This window comes from Balearica regulorum, chromosome 1, assembly GCF_011004875.1.
Source record: "Balearica regulorum gibbericeps isolate bBalReg1 chromosome 1, bBalReg1.pri, whole genome shotgun sequence".
Lineage (NCBI taxonomy): Eukaryota > Metazoa > Chordata > Aves > Gruiformes > Gruidae > Balearica > Balearica regulorum.
Genome location: NC_046184.1, coordinates 67,790,623 through 67,807,175, shown reverse-complemented (window position 1 = coordinate 67,807,175; position 16,553 = coordinate 67,790,623). Strand labels below are relative to the sequence as shown.

General features: G+C 42.4%; 1 protein-coding gene across 7 annotated transcripts in view; it reads right to left on the bottom strand.

Annotated features, from left to right (window-relative positions):
* Positions 1 to 15,850, bottom strand: part of WNK1 (WNK lysine deficient protein kinase 1) — a 104,927-nt gene extending 89,077 nt beyond the window's left edge. For all 7 annotated transcript variants that reach the window (XM_075756589.1, XM_075756606.1, XM_075756600.1 and 4 more), the window contains exon 1: positions 14,112 to 15,850. In XM_075756589.1, the coding sequence (XP_075612704.1) occupies positions 14,112 to 14,891 (780 nt within the window). In that variant the 5' untranslated portion in view covers positions 14,892 to 15,850. The remainder of the gene's footprint in view (positions 1 to 14,111) is intronic.
* Between the last annotated feature and the right edge of the window lie 703 nt (positions 15,851 to 16,553).

The window sequence follows — 16,553 nt, the reverse complement described above, 5'->3', positions numbered from 1 at the left end:
TTCCCCCATTAAGGTGTTTTTTCAGTCATGTACTTGGCACTCAAGTTTTTTTATGGCACTTTGTTTCACATTATGCTCAGCAGCCCATGCAACACATTGCATTTTGCAACCAAATAGCCAATGGTCATTTGCAGACTTCTACCCCCCTTCTCAATATTATTGGAATAAATCAAGACTCATTTGCACATGGATAGCAGCAAAAACCCTCCACAACCTGCAAAGTCAAGTTAACCTCCTTAATTATCAGTGTCAAGTAGATTTATTACGAATCTCATTACACTTGATTCATTTTTAGCTAGGGTCACATCAGATATCTCAGCTTTTTTGTTAGAAATCCATATTGAAACACAGACTGAAGATTAACAAATGGCCAAAAGACCACTGGGTAATAGTCTAGATCTAAAGTGTTCTTACCTAATAAAACTACAAAAGGAAAGGAGACAATTAGAAGATTTCAGAGCAATCCTTTTAGCTCCTTTAGGAACAGCATCACTGAAATCCTCTATCAACGGCTGAAACATTATCATCAGTATAAGAGGACTTCTGTAACACCCTAGAAAAAGAATTATAACTTCACCTGAGAAAGGAATTTGCATCTAAGTGGTTCAACTTCATTTCTTCTTCTTTCAATGAGTCTACAACTGTTTCTAACAGTTTCAGAGTACAGCTTTATTCCAAGTTACAATAACGCTTACAGCCCTTGAAACTAACAATTTGGTCACCAACTTGTGATCCCAGTGACTCCGGATAAACTCACAGCTGTTGGACTGAGTATTTATACATGAAACAACTGACGTATTTCCATCTGGTCTTCATGACAAGAGGATGACTATATAGAATGGCAAATCATTACTGCTTCCAAACAAAACTCAGGGAAGAGGAAAGGGAAACTGCTGAGTTGGACTGCCCTTGACCCACGACACAAACAGACAACTCAGCTGTCACTTATGTTTTGGTCATTTGAGAAGCAGCAGAAAATATATCTGAAATGAGACACCCTACTCAGCTGAAGCTCAATCTAGTCCATGGATTTTTTTCACTTCCTGGAAAGAGATTTGGCTTGAGAAGGGGGAAGGCAAGAGTATAAGGCAAATTCCCAACAGAACTGTAAGCACATTTCCATGGATACGATTGATTTACCAGCTGGAAAAATCTAACTTTGGACAGTGGCAGCTCCAGGAGTCAAAATTTAGATGCAGGTTTTAACCATACTCCTTATTCTTTTACATAGGGTAGCCAAACACAGACATAGATACAAAATCTGCTTCATTACAGAGGGGAAAGGGGGGGGGGAGGGGGAGGACATGGAATCCTTGTTTTGCCAGATGGCTTACACAAGGACCACAGGAGGATTCAGGAAGGCCAAAGTTAGAAAATAAAGCTAAAAAGCAACATTGGCAATGACTGTTACAGTGTTTTGTTGGAGGGAGGAATAAAAATACTTCCTGAACAGGTAAGAAGCAAGAACAATTAACATTCCCACACAGGAACAAGAAAAACAAAAGATACCATTTCCCCGCGTATTATTGCCAGAGAAGATAAGGACAGAAGTCAAAGGGAAAGTGGAAAATAGTTTTCTACATCACCAACCAACTCACTCTTTCCATTCTAAATTCCAACGCCAACTTCCTCAGATTTCATACTCCTCTTAAGTGACAAAATATACTTAAAACATCACTATGCTTACAGCCTGTTGCTTTTTAACTGCACTCATCCACACCAACCTAGTTAACATGCATATCGGTTGAGTCATTACCTGGTATTTATCAGTGATTTTAGAGTAGTTGCGCTCCATCAAATTTCAGAAGTTTACCCAAACCATGGTTTGTTGCAAAAAGTTATCAAGATCAGAAGTTGAGCAACATCTACTCTTGGATGTGATACAACAGTAAAATCGCACAAGACAATACTTTAGAAATTCAGTATCATCTTATAAGCTGCCACATTAGAAGCCACAACTGTTTCTGACAGAGGTCAAACCGCTGATGAACTGTAGTGAAGCAAACCTTCAGTTAAACAGTCAGAAAACCAACCAGCAATTTGCAGCAATAGTAAATAACAGAGGCTACCACAAAAGAATTTTGGGAATTATTTTGCTGATGTTAAAAGTACAGCTAGCTGCTTTAGCACAGCTGATCCTGGCATACTTCCTTTGGTTAGCCCGACCTAATCTAAAGCTACTTAAGCTTTCTTGACAATACTGAATCGTTTCTTTGCTTCACCATTTGAGATAATTACTGTTTGCACTAGTGTTAGTTTTCATGGGGAAAAAAAGACCACCAGAGTTCTTGCAGATTCTTCTGAATCAGTTTATCAGCAATCTCAAATGCAAAACCCTACCACTTACATGGTTTAGAATCTAAGGATGCTTTCTCCCAGATGCCAGGGAATAATGGGATTTTACAGTATGGGTTTATCAAGCAGAAACTATTTATAGCACATGTACATTAGCAGTTTTCCCCACCATCTCTACATTTGTGGCAGCAATTATCTGCCAAGTTTTTCTCACTCTTGTTCAACTAAACACTTTAGAGCTCTTCATCTATATATCTTAGAAAACAGATCCAGAAAGCCTTCTGGAACAGTTAGTCATCTACCACTAACTAGGCCACAGATGCTGGTTTGGGATAGATCATAGAATCATGGAATCATTTAGGCTGGAAAAGACCTTTAAGATCATCAAGTCCAACCATAAACCTAACATTGTGTCTCCATTTCAAAAAAAAAAAAAAAAAAAAAAAAGACTTTCAAACACAAAGTTTTACCTTCAAGATGAAATGTTGAGGTTCACAATCCATTACAAAATACTAAAAAACCCCAGCAAATAGCAACAAAGTGTTCATCATTACTGGCTGCTGGCCTTACACAGCTCAAAGTCCAAATACATGCATAAATGACTTTACATGTTTGTGTAAGTTACACAAATATTTAATCAACAAGACTGTAAAAACCTGAGAAACTGAGGTATGTCAACGGTAGGTAGCTTATTCAATCAGATATCACTAAACTAAGAATACAAAGGGAGGTATTTTGGCAAAAAGCAGCAAAGAAATCCATAAAATTTAGTACAAGTATTATATTAATGATACTTTCATGAACCAGCCATTCATAGCAATGGGAATTTTCAGAACCAATTCATTGTTTAAACTTGCCTGGTCCTAAAGCTTTAAAATTCATGTCATGTACATCCTAAGAAACAGGGTTTTTTGCTATTCCACACCTTTGTCTTGTAAATGCCTATTCAACTCTCAAAGTTCCTTAGAAGAAACCACTGGAGTCAACAGTAATGACAGATCTAAGAGTCTCCAACACCAATAAATCAAACTTCATTTCCGCTTCGTTTTCTGGGATTCACCCTAATTTGAGAAGATTTCATACTGGATGGGATGGAGGAAGGAAAACATTTTTTTAACCCTAGTCCCCAGATACAGACAAAACATGCAACTTAGTTCAAGCACAAATGCAACTGGAACTAGAATTCCCTGGAATCTTTTCACTTTCTGCAAATACAAGATGGCTACAACTTGAGAGGTCAAAATTCCTTGTTGTTCCTCCTCAGATTTCTCACAAATCTTTTGTTGTTGTTGTTGTCACAACCACTGAAAAGCACCGAACATTTGAGCAGGTAGTCTACAAAACCAAAGGAAGTCCCTAGGAGACACATGCACGTTTTCCTAGAGGAAACTGGAGTATCAAAGACAGTTTTTTACGACAAATCTTCAGGTATAGACCATGCATAATCTATTAATGTACTACAGCATTTAAGTCTTCAGCAGCAACCCAAAGCCTCTTCACCTTTGGTGTTTTGTTTTTGTTTTGTTCCCAAGGGTAAATACTGAATCTCTCAGATATGCTCAGGCTTGTGAGATCAGCAAAAGAAATCATACCACCATCTGACCAGGCTCACAGTTGCCATCAAGAGGCAAAAACAAAAAAATCAAATTCAAGTGCCCAGTGTAATTTTTTTTTCCTCCCAGGTACAGATAACCTGAAACGCAATCTCCTTTTGAGCCACTTGTCTGCGGAAATAAGCTCAAGCTGCATGCAAAGGAAGTAGAGAAAACCACAGAAAAAACATTCTAAAACTAACTTTAAAAGTCTTATTTTTGTATCAGACATTTTTGCAGTTTCTTAATTTTCAGCACATTGCTCCTGGTAAACCTAACAACTCACTAAGCCCTAAACCACGACAAATGCAAATAAAAACCATGCCCTCAAAGGTCATTCTACATACTGTCACTCTCTACTTGTCTACATCCAGAGAGTGCAAAATAAAAAAAAATTCAATCACTTTTCAGACAGTATTTCTTACTGTAGGGTACTGGTCTGAATGGACTGCTTCTCAGAAACTCTCCAATTCAAGTTTAGTCTCACTTATCATCGTTTTTCTTTACGTAAGACTCAAAGGCTCCGAGTCCAAATCAGCTATAGCAAAACAGAGCACACTAAGTTAGCATCTTGTGTTTTTATAGATACACAACTTACATTTCCCAAATGAAAGCATATCATAAGCAGCAGAATAAAGAGACAAACCAAAAATAGTTTTATGTTGGAAAATATCAGTAAGAGTAAGTGTCTCCCTTAAAGAAGCAGATTTGAAAACAGACATGGTAACATTGTGCAACATTCAGACAAAACCTGCTAACAGTTCAGAAATTGCCATTAACAGATGCATATTACATAAGTGTACACAGATTTGCAGATCCTTAAGATAATCAGCCTGGATTGCTGAAGCTTTTAATAGCAATATTTGTGGGTTATTGTGTCTATGTCATTAGTCTTTGCCAGAACAGAAGCAGTCAAAATACATTCAGATTGGGGTCATAAACTTGCCAGCAACAGTCAGCAAAGCAGAAACAAGTCACGGGGTTACTTTAAGAGAAGAAAATGTCCAAGGAAAACTGGGTAAGACTATCAGTTGGATAGTCTTAAACTATCATGAGACTGTATTAACTGGCCAAAACCAGATAAAATGCACATAATTGTTGGTATCAGCTTTGTACTATCTTCCCTTTAGCTCAGTATACCTACATAGTTGTTTCAGATTTACCCCAATTGCTAAGAGATCAGTATTCCTACTCTTTGCAAATTCTTTTAAATGGTGGTAATAAACTCTCAATCACTTAAATGAGTTTTTCCATTTGTAGCATTTTGCTTTCTGTTGCTAGGCCCAAACCTGCTATCAGAATCCACCATCTTCAACTACTGATGCAATGAAATTAGGAATGGCTGGAACTATCCAGATGAGAAAGAGGATCCAGAACAGCTAAACAGCAACAACAAAGCTTCTCCCTCATATAAGGGATGTAATAAAGCTTATTTTCCACATCATCTGCTCTCCTAAAGCAGAAAAACAGTTGTTCAGTTGATAACTATTGGAAATTTCTATCAATGACTGCTTATTAACAGAGGTGATAGGATCTGAATCATTCTGAACCATGACTCAAAATATAACATCCACATCACAAGTTAGAGTTACCAAAGCTTCCTCTTTGTTTTATCTTACTGGTAACATGCTAAAAGGAGTCCTACTAACCACTCATGAAATTAGAAGACTTAAAAAGCACCATAGTGATCCTGTCCTGAGAACAGATACTCCAAAGAATTGCTGCCCAGACTATTACCAATAGATGAACTGGATGATTTCAGGATCATATTCTTGGGCACGCTGAATACAAAAAGAAATGGCATCCCCTATATTAAAACACAAAGCCCTGGGCAAAGCATTAGTTCCAGTGTCACTGACACATCACTTAAAGCTCATACATATTTTAGTTACAAGATACATGGCCATCAAGTAAAAACACACTTTTTGTAGGATTTCTGAACTAAAAATGCAGGTAGCAATCCCAAAGATTCTGCTTATACCTCAAATGATAAATCCAAGCTTGGTAAGTTTGCCCCCCCAAGTGATTTAGAATGTGTTATCCTTGTAAAAATTGCCTACTGCTTTATGTAGACAGAAATACTTAAGCAGCTTCTGGAAGACAAAAAAATACTGACACAAGTCTATTTTTTGGCAGGCTACAGTTTCCTTTGCTGAAAAATGAACTAAAAGTATGTTAAGTTGCTTGTGAGCCATGCAAAGTAACATACAGCACTACTAGGAATTACCCAGGCAAATCTGGAAGTGCTTTAGAATAATCTGGGTATGTGCAATGCACCTGTCAGCACCAGGTGAAAAGTTCAAAATACGTCTGAGAACAAAATCTGAATTCTTCTGGTCACTGCATTCCATCCCAGTTATTTTACTCTGGCTTACTAGAAAAAAGAAGACTTGGCAACATCTGCGAAGACTTTGTTGCAAGGATCTCCTTTTGGGTTAAGAGGATAGCATCACATAGCACAGAACATCACTAACAAAGTTTATCCTTTGCTGCATGGAGTTAAGGAGTATTCTGCAGCCTGTGCCCATAAGACAAGTAAGCAAGCTCCCTTTCTCAAGGATGACCTCAAGTGAGCCACAGATTCAATACAAGTCACTTCTTCACTTCCCCTTGCTCTCCCAAGGGGAATAATGAAGGCAATCAAAACTAAGTGCTGTGAAGTGACGGTATGACAAATTCTAACTATGTTGAGGAAGTTGGAAGTAAGGTAGAAAGAAGGAGCACTGTAGTATCTTGACCAGAGACATTCAAACATTGTTTAAGTTTCGGTGCATGGCCTGAATCATTCTCAAAATCAGCTACAAGAAAGTCCTGGGGTCTGTGAGCAGCTTCCACAAAAATATTTATGAAGCTGGTGTAAGGAGTCTTTTTGTTAGGACGTGAATTTTAACACCATATTTGAAAGGATTTTCACATGCCTCATGTTAGATAAAAGCCTTCAACCACTCCAAGAAATTGATTTTCAAGTAGCACTACAAATCCAGCTGTTTAGAACAGGAATTGTTTCAAATATACTGGAAGACTCTTTTTCCAGACATGGTCTACACGCATCATGATCAAGTTAAAACCATGAAATCATTATCTAAAGTTTGAAGTGTTGAAAACTGTAACTTTCTACCATCTGCTATTAAAAAAAACACCACACATATGCTCTGCCAAGAGAAAGTCTTATGCTCTGCTGCAGAAGCACTGCAAACTTACATGATATTTATTATTTTTCTTATAGCCCAAATGTTACAGCCATTATGTCTGCATTGCCATTTTTCATAAGTTAGTAACTCTCAAGACTAAGACAAGCTTAAATATGTGAACTTAAAGACTGAAACAGAAAAATACTCAACTTATTTCAATTCAGCCATGATTTGGAAGAACAAATTAGTGATCTTGAAAGGAAAAAGGTTGCTAATCTTTACAGGAAGCAAGAGTTTCTGAAGAGATGCATGACAGGAAGCATCACGGCTGCTGCTGCTTAGCACAAACTTTGTCACATGCAGTATGGAGAACCTGGGTGACAGTCAGAGCTGTGCTGTTTAACAAGCTGCTGGTATGAAACAAAACCAACAACAAGATAGGAAAAAGAACATGTGGCCCGGAGGAATGTTGCTAACCAAAAGGTACTGAATCTACACCGCACCATGCACTGCATCCATGGAGACTACCACAGATCTATTACTGCTTGTTTTATTTATTACTCTGTCAGACAGCTCTCAAAGGACTCTGTACAGGATGTCTCCAGGGAGTTTTATCAGGTGTTTGGGGGTTTGGGGTTTTTTTTCCCCTTTCAAAGAAAGATTATAGTCCTAATACTTTCCCTTAGCCCTCAAAAGTTTAGTTATGAAGCTAAGCGTTTTTATTTCAAACCACAACAGCCCAAAACAAATCTCATTTAAGAGATTTAATTCTGCAGCTCTCAAACCCACCCAAACTGACAATAAGAACCTGTTTATTTCCATAAGAAATACTGCATTTTCAGAATGTACTTATCCGATTATATTTATTGCCTCGCAACCAGCCAGTTACAAATTGAACCACAGCCATCTCCAAAAGCAATATCCCTTTGAGGTAAGATTATTTTCTTAAGTAGAGGTCTCCCAACAGCTGCAGCTCCAGAATGTACTTTAAAGCTCCCTTCTCTCTTTCAGGGTCACCTTTGTAAAGTCTGAGGGAGTCTGACCACTGTTTATACTTCTGCAGGTAATTAGTCTGGCTCCTTTCCCATGTCATTTATCAAGCTGTCAATTGTATCAATTACAGCACAAACACTCAGGAATATGGCTGGGTTTCATTCTTTAGCCAAAGGAGAAGTTTTCACATCAGAGATATGAAGCCAATAAGTGCCAGTAACTTCTTCTACCCTAGTAAATGGAAAACCAACAGAAGATTTAGACTTTACTGCACAAAATTTCAAGTCCCCTACATGCGCACACTTGAAGACTCTTCACTCTTTCAGTGAAACCTGAAAGCGTTATAAACCAATTATACACTTATGGTTTTGCAGCTTTTTGCTTTCAGTATTTTGGAATTTGTAGAGCTGCGAATAGAAAAAGAGCTAATAAGGACAGAATGATGTTCACAGAGATTGTCACATACCTTTATTAATCCACATTTGTGACAATTACGCATCTGACCCAGAAGCGATCATAAGCAGGAGGCACGCTGCTGCTGTTACAGTGGCTGTGGCCACATATAGTTATGCTCCCGGACTAGCAGAGTTATTTTAAACACTGGTGTGAAGTACAGGGTAGGCATGGGAGTCACCATACGGGATTAGACTTGAGCTTGATCTGTTTCAGTAAAAGGTTTATAAAATATATTTTAAAATATTCAGAATTAAACCACAGTTAGAGCTTTCAAAGAATGTATACTTGTTTGAGGATGTCGATTATTCCTCCAGGAATGTAATAATTCTTCAATATTACTTAACAGATGAATTCCAGGTCCACACTCCTCAACTTCCTCTCACTGCACAAAGGGTTTGATATGGTTTTCTTTTTTTCTTTAATGTAGCTATGTGATTGTGTATCAGAGTGAGCATCTTTGCAGTCGGGCCTCCTAGTGAGCAATAGGCAACCAGCGTTAAAAAAAAAAAAAAAAGACTACAGGATGCCACAGTTATGTGTTACAAGACCTTTTTTGGTTGTCAGACTTGAATATGCAGCTTCTGAAACATTCCCAGCTCAGCCAGTCCAGAAAGCAAAGAGATTTTTAAGAATTATGCCTTGACTTCAGTAAGCTGATACTTATGGTGAGCCTGCAGTGGAGTTTATACTCCAGAGTATAGAAGCTACATTCCGTTGCTGTCTGCTGACCTAAAAATCATTAAATATTAAGCTTCAAGTCTAAGAGATAAAGACAGATACAGTTAAATCTGAAGTGTCACTAAAACAGAAGATATACATCATATCCAAGCAACTTCCTGTATTGCGGGTTTTAAGCTAACTTCTATACATTGTTACAGTCAAAAAAATTCTGACATATGGAAATATTATTTAGCACCTCACTACTTCCTGTAATAAGGTGACAACCCAACCAGTTGCATTATTTTCACCAGAGTGCACTACAGAATCTCATGGCTCACATTTGGTTACGGCATTATGTTTGTTCTCAACTGGGTTTTCATTGCTACTGCCTACATGAAGAAAAATCCATTTGTAAGTTGGAGTATTTGTACACTACACTTTATAGTTAACAGTCTGCAACAGAATTGCATACGTATAACCTGCACTAGTTTATTACTCACAAGATTTATAACTAAAGGCAACCAAATTCACATTCAGCTTCCCCTCAAAGTAGTAAGGAGTACAACGTACTTTTCTTGCACCACTTTCACTCATTTCTTACCCCCAGAATTTCTATCTGGCTTAGGGACAGCCCTCAAAACTCTTTTTCCCCTTCAGCAGCTCACATGTTAAGCACAATAACCTGACTAACACTGCACTGAAGCCAGAGTAAGAATGACAAAGTGACATATCAGCAAGAAGATGCATTCATGAACTGTTAACTGCTGACTGACCAACCTACCCTTTTTGACAAAGAAACAGAAAGGACAGGAGTGATACAGCACATACCAGACAAACAGTACAGTTCTCCAATGCACACAGTTTACCAGGAATGCATTTTCAACTCACGTAAATTATCTACTAAGTTTCTAAATCATGCTTCCTTTAAGAGAAGACACTATCCAAATGAAAGAAGATGTCTTCAAATGTCTGACAAATACACAGTTCAAAAAAAGAACCCAATTTATCCTCCGTATCATCAACCACACTTTCATATTTGAAAAGTTACTAATTTGAATAACAGAACCCAGAGCAATAATTCAAGACACAAGTTTTGCAGTCCAGCAAGTGACTGCACCACCCTGTATTGTTCTGTAAACCAGAAGTTAATTGACAGTCTTGATTTAAAACCAACTCGAACTGAAACAGAGACTCAGAGGATAACACATTACCCCTAAGATTTGGCCTTTACAGTCAACTCTTGCTACCTTTGGCATAAGAGCATTACTTTGCAACAGGAAAAGGCATCACATTGTAGTTACAATGTTACGTGAATTGTACAGAGGTGATAAAAGACTCGCTGTAATGTAATTTAAAAAGACTAAACAGTAACACGAATGTACAGGAAGAGTTATTTTAAATTAAAATAGAAAACAGTGGCAGTAGCCACTTTTGCCAACTTCTACCTACTTAAAGGCCATTAAAGCAGTAACCCTAACTACTATTTCACTCAACTTAAGAGATGTGCTAATGACAACAGTAGGAGGCACACTTGACTCAGAATAACTAGAGTTGAGATGAATATATACAATGGGAATAAAAGTATTGGAAGGCTAACACTATACTAACAAAGTCCTTGGAGTAACTGAAGCTGAGCACTGGCCCTAAGCAGTTGCTGCTGAGCTCTTCACAGCTCCACTACGCACACAGCAAGGCAGATTATTTCACGTTTAAATACCTGCATCCAACATTTAAACTAGGTTCAGTTACAATTTACTTCATATAAGACAGGCCACAAAGTAAACTAGAATAGTCCGTCCATCAGTCACACCTTTGCTAGGATCTTGTTACACATCTATAAGCAACCTTGAAATACTTAATTGCTTCAAATGAAATCTTCCAATCTTCCACAGATCAAGAACAACTAGTCTTGGCCAGGACCTCCCTTGCTGGAAATACTAAAAGCACCATTAGGTTACCATAGAATTTCAGCTCCTTCTGCTTCTATTTCCTCCACAGTTCAGCATGAGAGGCATTACAATACAGTTCAAGAGCCTTCCTAAGGATGTGGAACAATATTCTCCAGGGTATCATCAGCAACTTGGGAACCCAAGCTGCATTTGATAAACAGCACCCAAACTCCCTTTGAAAGGGAGCATACTGATATTTTCAGATTTTACACTTTATCACTCCAGAGCACGTACATAAAAACTAGGTATAGTTAAAAAGTCATTCTGCCAGAGACTATCATGAAGTCTTCTGTGCTGTGCTTAACCCACAAAATTCCTACTACAGTATTTCCTCCAATATTTAAACGCAGTAGTTTAACTGAGATGAAAGCAGCTGACATCTTGCTTCCTTCCATACAGGGATTTCTAAAGAAACTGAAGCATTCAAGGTATGCTAGAAAAGCCTTAAAAGAACATACTACCAAAGACTCCGCAAAAGTACGAACTGTTCTCGTCCCATTCTGTTATACATCTTGCAATCAAGAACTGTAATACACCTTTATCAACTCTGGACAAGCCGCAAGAGGAACAACTCAGTCTGCATAATCACGCTAAGCAGCCTCATTCTGGTAGCTCTACAGCAGCACTGTTGAGAAAGACTATAGAGAGGTTGAACACTGAGGATGCCTATGCTTGCTAGCATGAACACAGTGAAGAACAGCTCTTCTATTGCTAAGGAACATTATTTCAAGACAATTAAGAGTAAACATCAGTTAGTTACAGTTGGTGCAATATAGCATGGAAGAAAATAATTCACATTTCCCTAATAAAATAATTATGCTTTGAAGGTTCACCATTCGTCAAACCATGGCATTCTGGAAAACCAATGACATCTATGTTTCGGTCCATCTTTCTGAATGCCGATTGTATTTTGATACAAGTCACGCACAATGAGAGTCACTAACTTGTCAACAATTATATCTTCCTAGAGAAAGAAGAGGAGGTACCCATCACATCAGTAAATACCAAGTTCCTCCTTTTATTTCTAAATGCAAACATTAAAACAAGACTTAATCTGAAAATATTTGACTAGCTGTAGAGTGTAGCTCCTTTGGCAAATAATTTTAACAGCTATAAAATTTATATTTTTGTTTCAAATTTGTCATTTTGTATGCAGTCTCCTTATGACAGGAAAGTTACAGCCTTCAGAATAATTTAACCCACAAGGCAGTCCTGTAATGTAGTTAACCTCCAAGTAAAACGTCAAAAAATTCCCTCTTACAAATACCTTCATTCTTGCTTTTTGCACTGTCATTTTAACCAGTACTCACGAAATTCTTCAATCAACTGAAAGCTCAGCAACATGCCCTTTATAAATGAGCTTCTTTATGAAATTACTTCAAAGAAGGTGCTTCTTTAGACAGTTTGTCCACATGGTACTGATCATAATTAAGACACTTCAACAGAAGCAATGCTAGCCAAAAGTAACTGATGCCAAGCTGACATTAGTTTCTGATCAGTAAGTAAAGCGTAAATATTAAAACAGATTTCAGGGGTTAAAGTCAAGGAACTTCAAAATGGCAAAGATTAAAATTTCAAACAAAAGTCATAATACAATTTTGGTAGAATATTAATCTCCTCTCAGTTTAAACTACATGTGAAAAGCTTAAGCAGAGCCCAACACTGGATCATTTCACTCTTTTAATTTAAAATCAATGTTCGAAAGACCACCACTGCAAGTACATAGCTAGCATGGAGGAGCAGGGCATGCTTAAGTTTCACAAAAAATATTGGTAGCTTACTTCCACAGTCAGTAAACGTAGAATAATGGCAATAACATAATCAACCAAGACACTAGTAGAATGTTCGAGCAATCATCCAAAAAGCAAACATGAATACAAATCAAGAGATCCCTTAATAAATTCTTGCAGTTTGACCAGAATAGATATAAAACTGGTTTTGAGGGGAAGGACGTTTTTACTGCAATCAACCATTTGTGAGCAGCTAACTTCTTAAAAACCCCTCAAAGACTTCTGGGATTTTAACCCAATGCTCTTTTGTCTGCCCTAAATTGGATGGGAACACACACAATAAAGCCATAGTACATGAACCCCTCTATGGATTGCACTGAAACCCAACACTAAAAAACAAGCACTATCCTTTTAATTTAATGCTGAGGCTTTTAAAACAAACTAGTAGCCCAGGTATTTGTTCCTGGTACTCCAAACTCTTCCCACTGCTTTTAAGGTTGTTGCACAGCAACCTGCATCCTGGTTATACAAGCTCTGACTCGTGCGGAACTAAGGGTTACACCGGGCTTCTGTAGAACTCTGGCTCTGCTCAGGCCAGAAACTTAGTACAAGAGTAGTGTCTTAGTCCAGTTTAATCCAGCAGTCATTTGGAAAGGTTAAACTTCAGGACTTTTGGTTTTTTTCAAGCTTCAGAAAGGAGACGATTACTTTCTTCGTTTCCTTGTGCCTGTATGAAGTGTGAACACTAGAACTTAGAATGAAAAAAATAGCTTTGTAAAACTAAACAATATGATGCACTACATGACTTTGTGTATATTCTGGAATCACCTCCTACAAGAATCCACTGCCACAAACTTATGAAATGTCTGTGAAATTGACATTTTAATATTTTTTCTAAGAAAAACACCTAAACAAATTTTGAAAAATTAAGGCTAGCTCAAGTTGACAGTCACACATTTTCCCTCAGCCTCCCTGAAGCCGTGAGTGAAGCTGTATTTTTACAATCCTCCAGGCTACCTTTTGGAGGCGTAAAAAGCAAGATGCTGTAAGAAACAGAGTTGTAGTACATTTTCTGATGAGAAAGCTAAAAAAATTCTTTAGAGCACAGAATATTTAACAAATTAAAAGGCAAACTGACTCCAAGAAAAGGTTGCACCTGTCTTCCAAAGGAGTGCCTTAAGTCTGCTGTTCCCTGTCTGAATAAAGCAGACCTCAAGTGGATGGATTTTAACTCCTTCAAACACACAGCCTAGCACCTGGGAGAGTGACTGTGCTTTAGTAACTCACAATTTTTATTTATTTTACCTGTAGCTCGCACCAGGCGACTTCCACAGTGGTATCCGTATCCAGTCCTTTGTACACAGTTTTGAAAGAGCCTCTTCCAATCTCGATGTCAAACTTCAGGAAGCGGCCATCCGGGGAGAAGCCCACTGCCTTGGTCTCAAGCTCTTCAATGTCTTCCTGCTGTGTTCTCCGCTCCTCAAATTCCCGGCTGGCAGCTGTCGCACTGCCAGCGGCACTGGTGGGGGGTAGCGCAGTTGCTTCGTCCTCCTCCTCCTTGGGCAGCAGCAGGGCGGCATCCTTCGCGGCAGGGGGCTCCTGAGCAGACTGTCCTTCGAGGGGAAGCGGGGCAGGCGGTGGCGGCTGCTGCAGCAGTGAGGGGGCTTGGGCGGCGCTGACAGGGATGCAAGAGGTCCGGCTGACACACTCGGGAGGAGAGACCAACAGAGCGGCGCTGCCTACCGAGACAGGGGCCGAGGGCGCTGCGGGCTGCAAACTGGGCAGCTCCAAGGCCGTAGCGTTGGAGTCGCAGATCACGCTACGGCGGAAGAAGCGGTGCTCGGTGGCTGCCGCCCCTCGGCTGTCCTTGTCCATGGTGTGGCGACGACGCCGGTACTCCTCACTACGGCCTCCGCTCCCTGCTCCGCCGCCTGTTCCACCAGCCCCGGAGGCTCCGTGATCGGCAGCTCCCAGCTTCTCCCCGATGGAGCTGTCCGAGCTGGAACCGTTCTTGGGTGGCGGCGGCGGGGGAGCCAGGAAGCGAGGGGCCGGGGTGCCGCTGTCTGCGGCGCCCCCCGACATCATGCCCCGGGGGAGCGCTGCTAGGGCGAGGCGGCGGCGGGGGGGAGGCGAGGGAAGGGGCCAGTCACTGAGCAGGGAGCGCGCCTGTCCGCGGCTGCCGTCGCAGCTGCAACAGAGGAGGGTCCCAAGGGCTCCTTACGGCGGAGCTGGGAGGCGGCTGCTGGGGAGGCTGGGCCGGCGGGGTGGGTCCCCGGTCAGTGTCTGCATCCATCCTGCAGCGGGTAGCCGGGCAGCGGGGCCGACATGGAGCACCAGGAGCGGAAACGGAGCGCGGGGATGGGGGCGGCGAGGGGAGGAAAAACACCAAGCACCGGGCCCGGGCGAGGAGGGAGGCGCCCCGAGGCAGGCCCCCGACCGGGGAGAAGCCGGTGTCTCGCCCGACTGCTTAAAGGTGAGGGGAGCTCGCTGCAATTATTCCCCGGAGAGGAAGAGGGGCAGGTCCGAGCGCGCTCCCGGAGCGAGTGCCTGCGGGGAAGGGAAGAGGCCGGGAGGCGAGGCAGGGAGCGGGGGGCAGGCCCCGCACACGCCGAGGAAGCTGCCGCGCTCAGTCACTCGCACCGGGCGGGGGAGGCCCGGACAGGCCCAGCAACCCTCACCCCAGCGAGGGGGCAGGGAAAGGGGGCCCGAGGGCTCAACCCCGCCTCACAGGGGCGCCCATGGCGGCTGCGGCCTCCACCTCCCGGCAGGCAGCCACCGCCCGCGCGCGGCTGGGCCGCGCTCCCTCCAACAGCGGCCGCCGCCGCCGCCGCCTCGCACGGAGCCGGAAACCCTCCTCCTGCCCCCCGCCCGCGGCTCGCAGCCTCTCCTCACCGGGGGCCGCCCGCCACCGCCGCCACCACCGCCGCCGCCACAGGTGAGCCGAGTCCGGGTGGCGCGCCGCGGCGGAGAGGAGAGAGCGGGAGCCGCCGCGGCCGCCCCGGGGACGTCTCGGCGCTAAATGGCGACGGGAGCACGAAACCGACACACAGGAGCGGTAAAGGGGGGCGGGGAGGGAAGGGCCAGCGCGGCCGGGCACGCCCCCTTCCGTGACCGCCCTGCGCGCGCGCGCACGCGCGCCCGCCCGCGCTGGGGAAGCGTCTCGCCCCTCCCCCCCCCCCGCAGCCTGCGAGAGGTGGCAGCTACCGTCGTGCACCGCGCCGCGCGCGCAGCCTGACGGGACTTGTCGTTTCCGTCGGCGGGCGGGGGGGGGGGCGCTGCCAGTGGCTTCCCCCGGGGACGGGAGGACGGAGGTTCCCAGCGTGGTCGGTAGCGCCCAGGGCACCGATGTGATGTGGGGTTTGCTCTTTCCAAACCGGGGCGGCGGCAGGGCGCGCAGCCGCCCCCTCCTGCGCCCGCCCGGCCCTCGGGGCGGCCTCGGCGGGAGCCGGCGGCCGGGGTGGGCTGGGCCGCCGGAGATTCAAAAGGCGCTGAGTCTGCTCCCCTTGCTTGTTTCTTCAAGTCCCATGTTACACCTATTTAATTTCTTGTTTTCAAAGAGCCTTTAAAATTCTTTACAGTTGCGGGCAACAATAACTCCGTGTACACGAGTGCTGTGGTTTCACTAACCAAGCGAGGGTTCGGGTTTTTCTTCAATTTAGGTCATCTGAAGAGGCATTAATTGGCCAGGCAACCTAAAATGTAAATAACTGCCATGTAAATGTGTCTTCTCCATTATTTTAAAGAAAC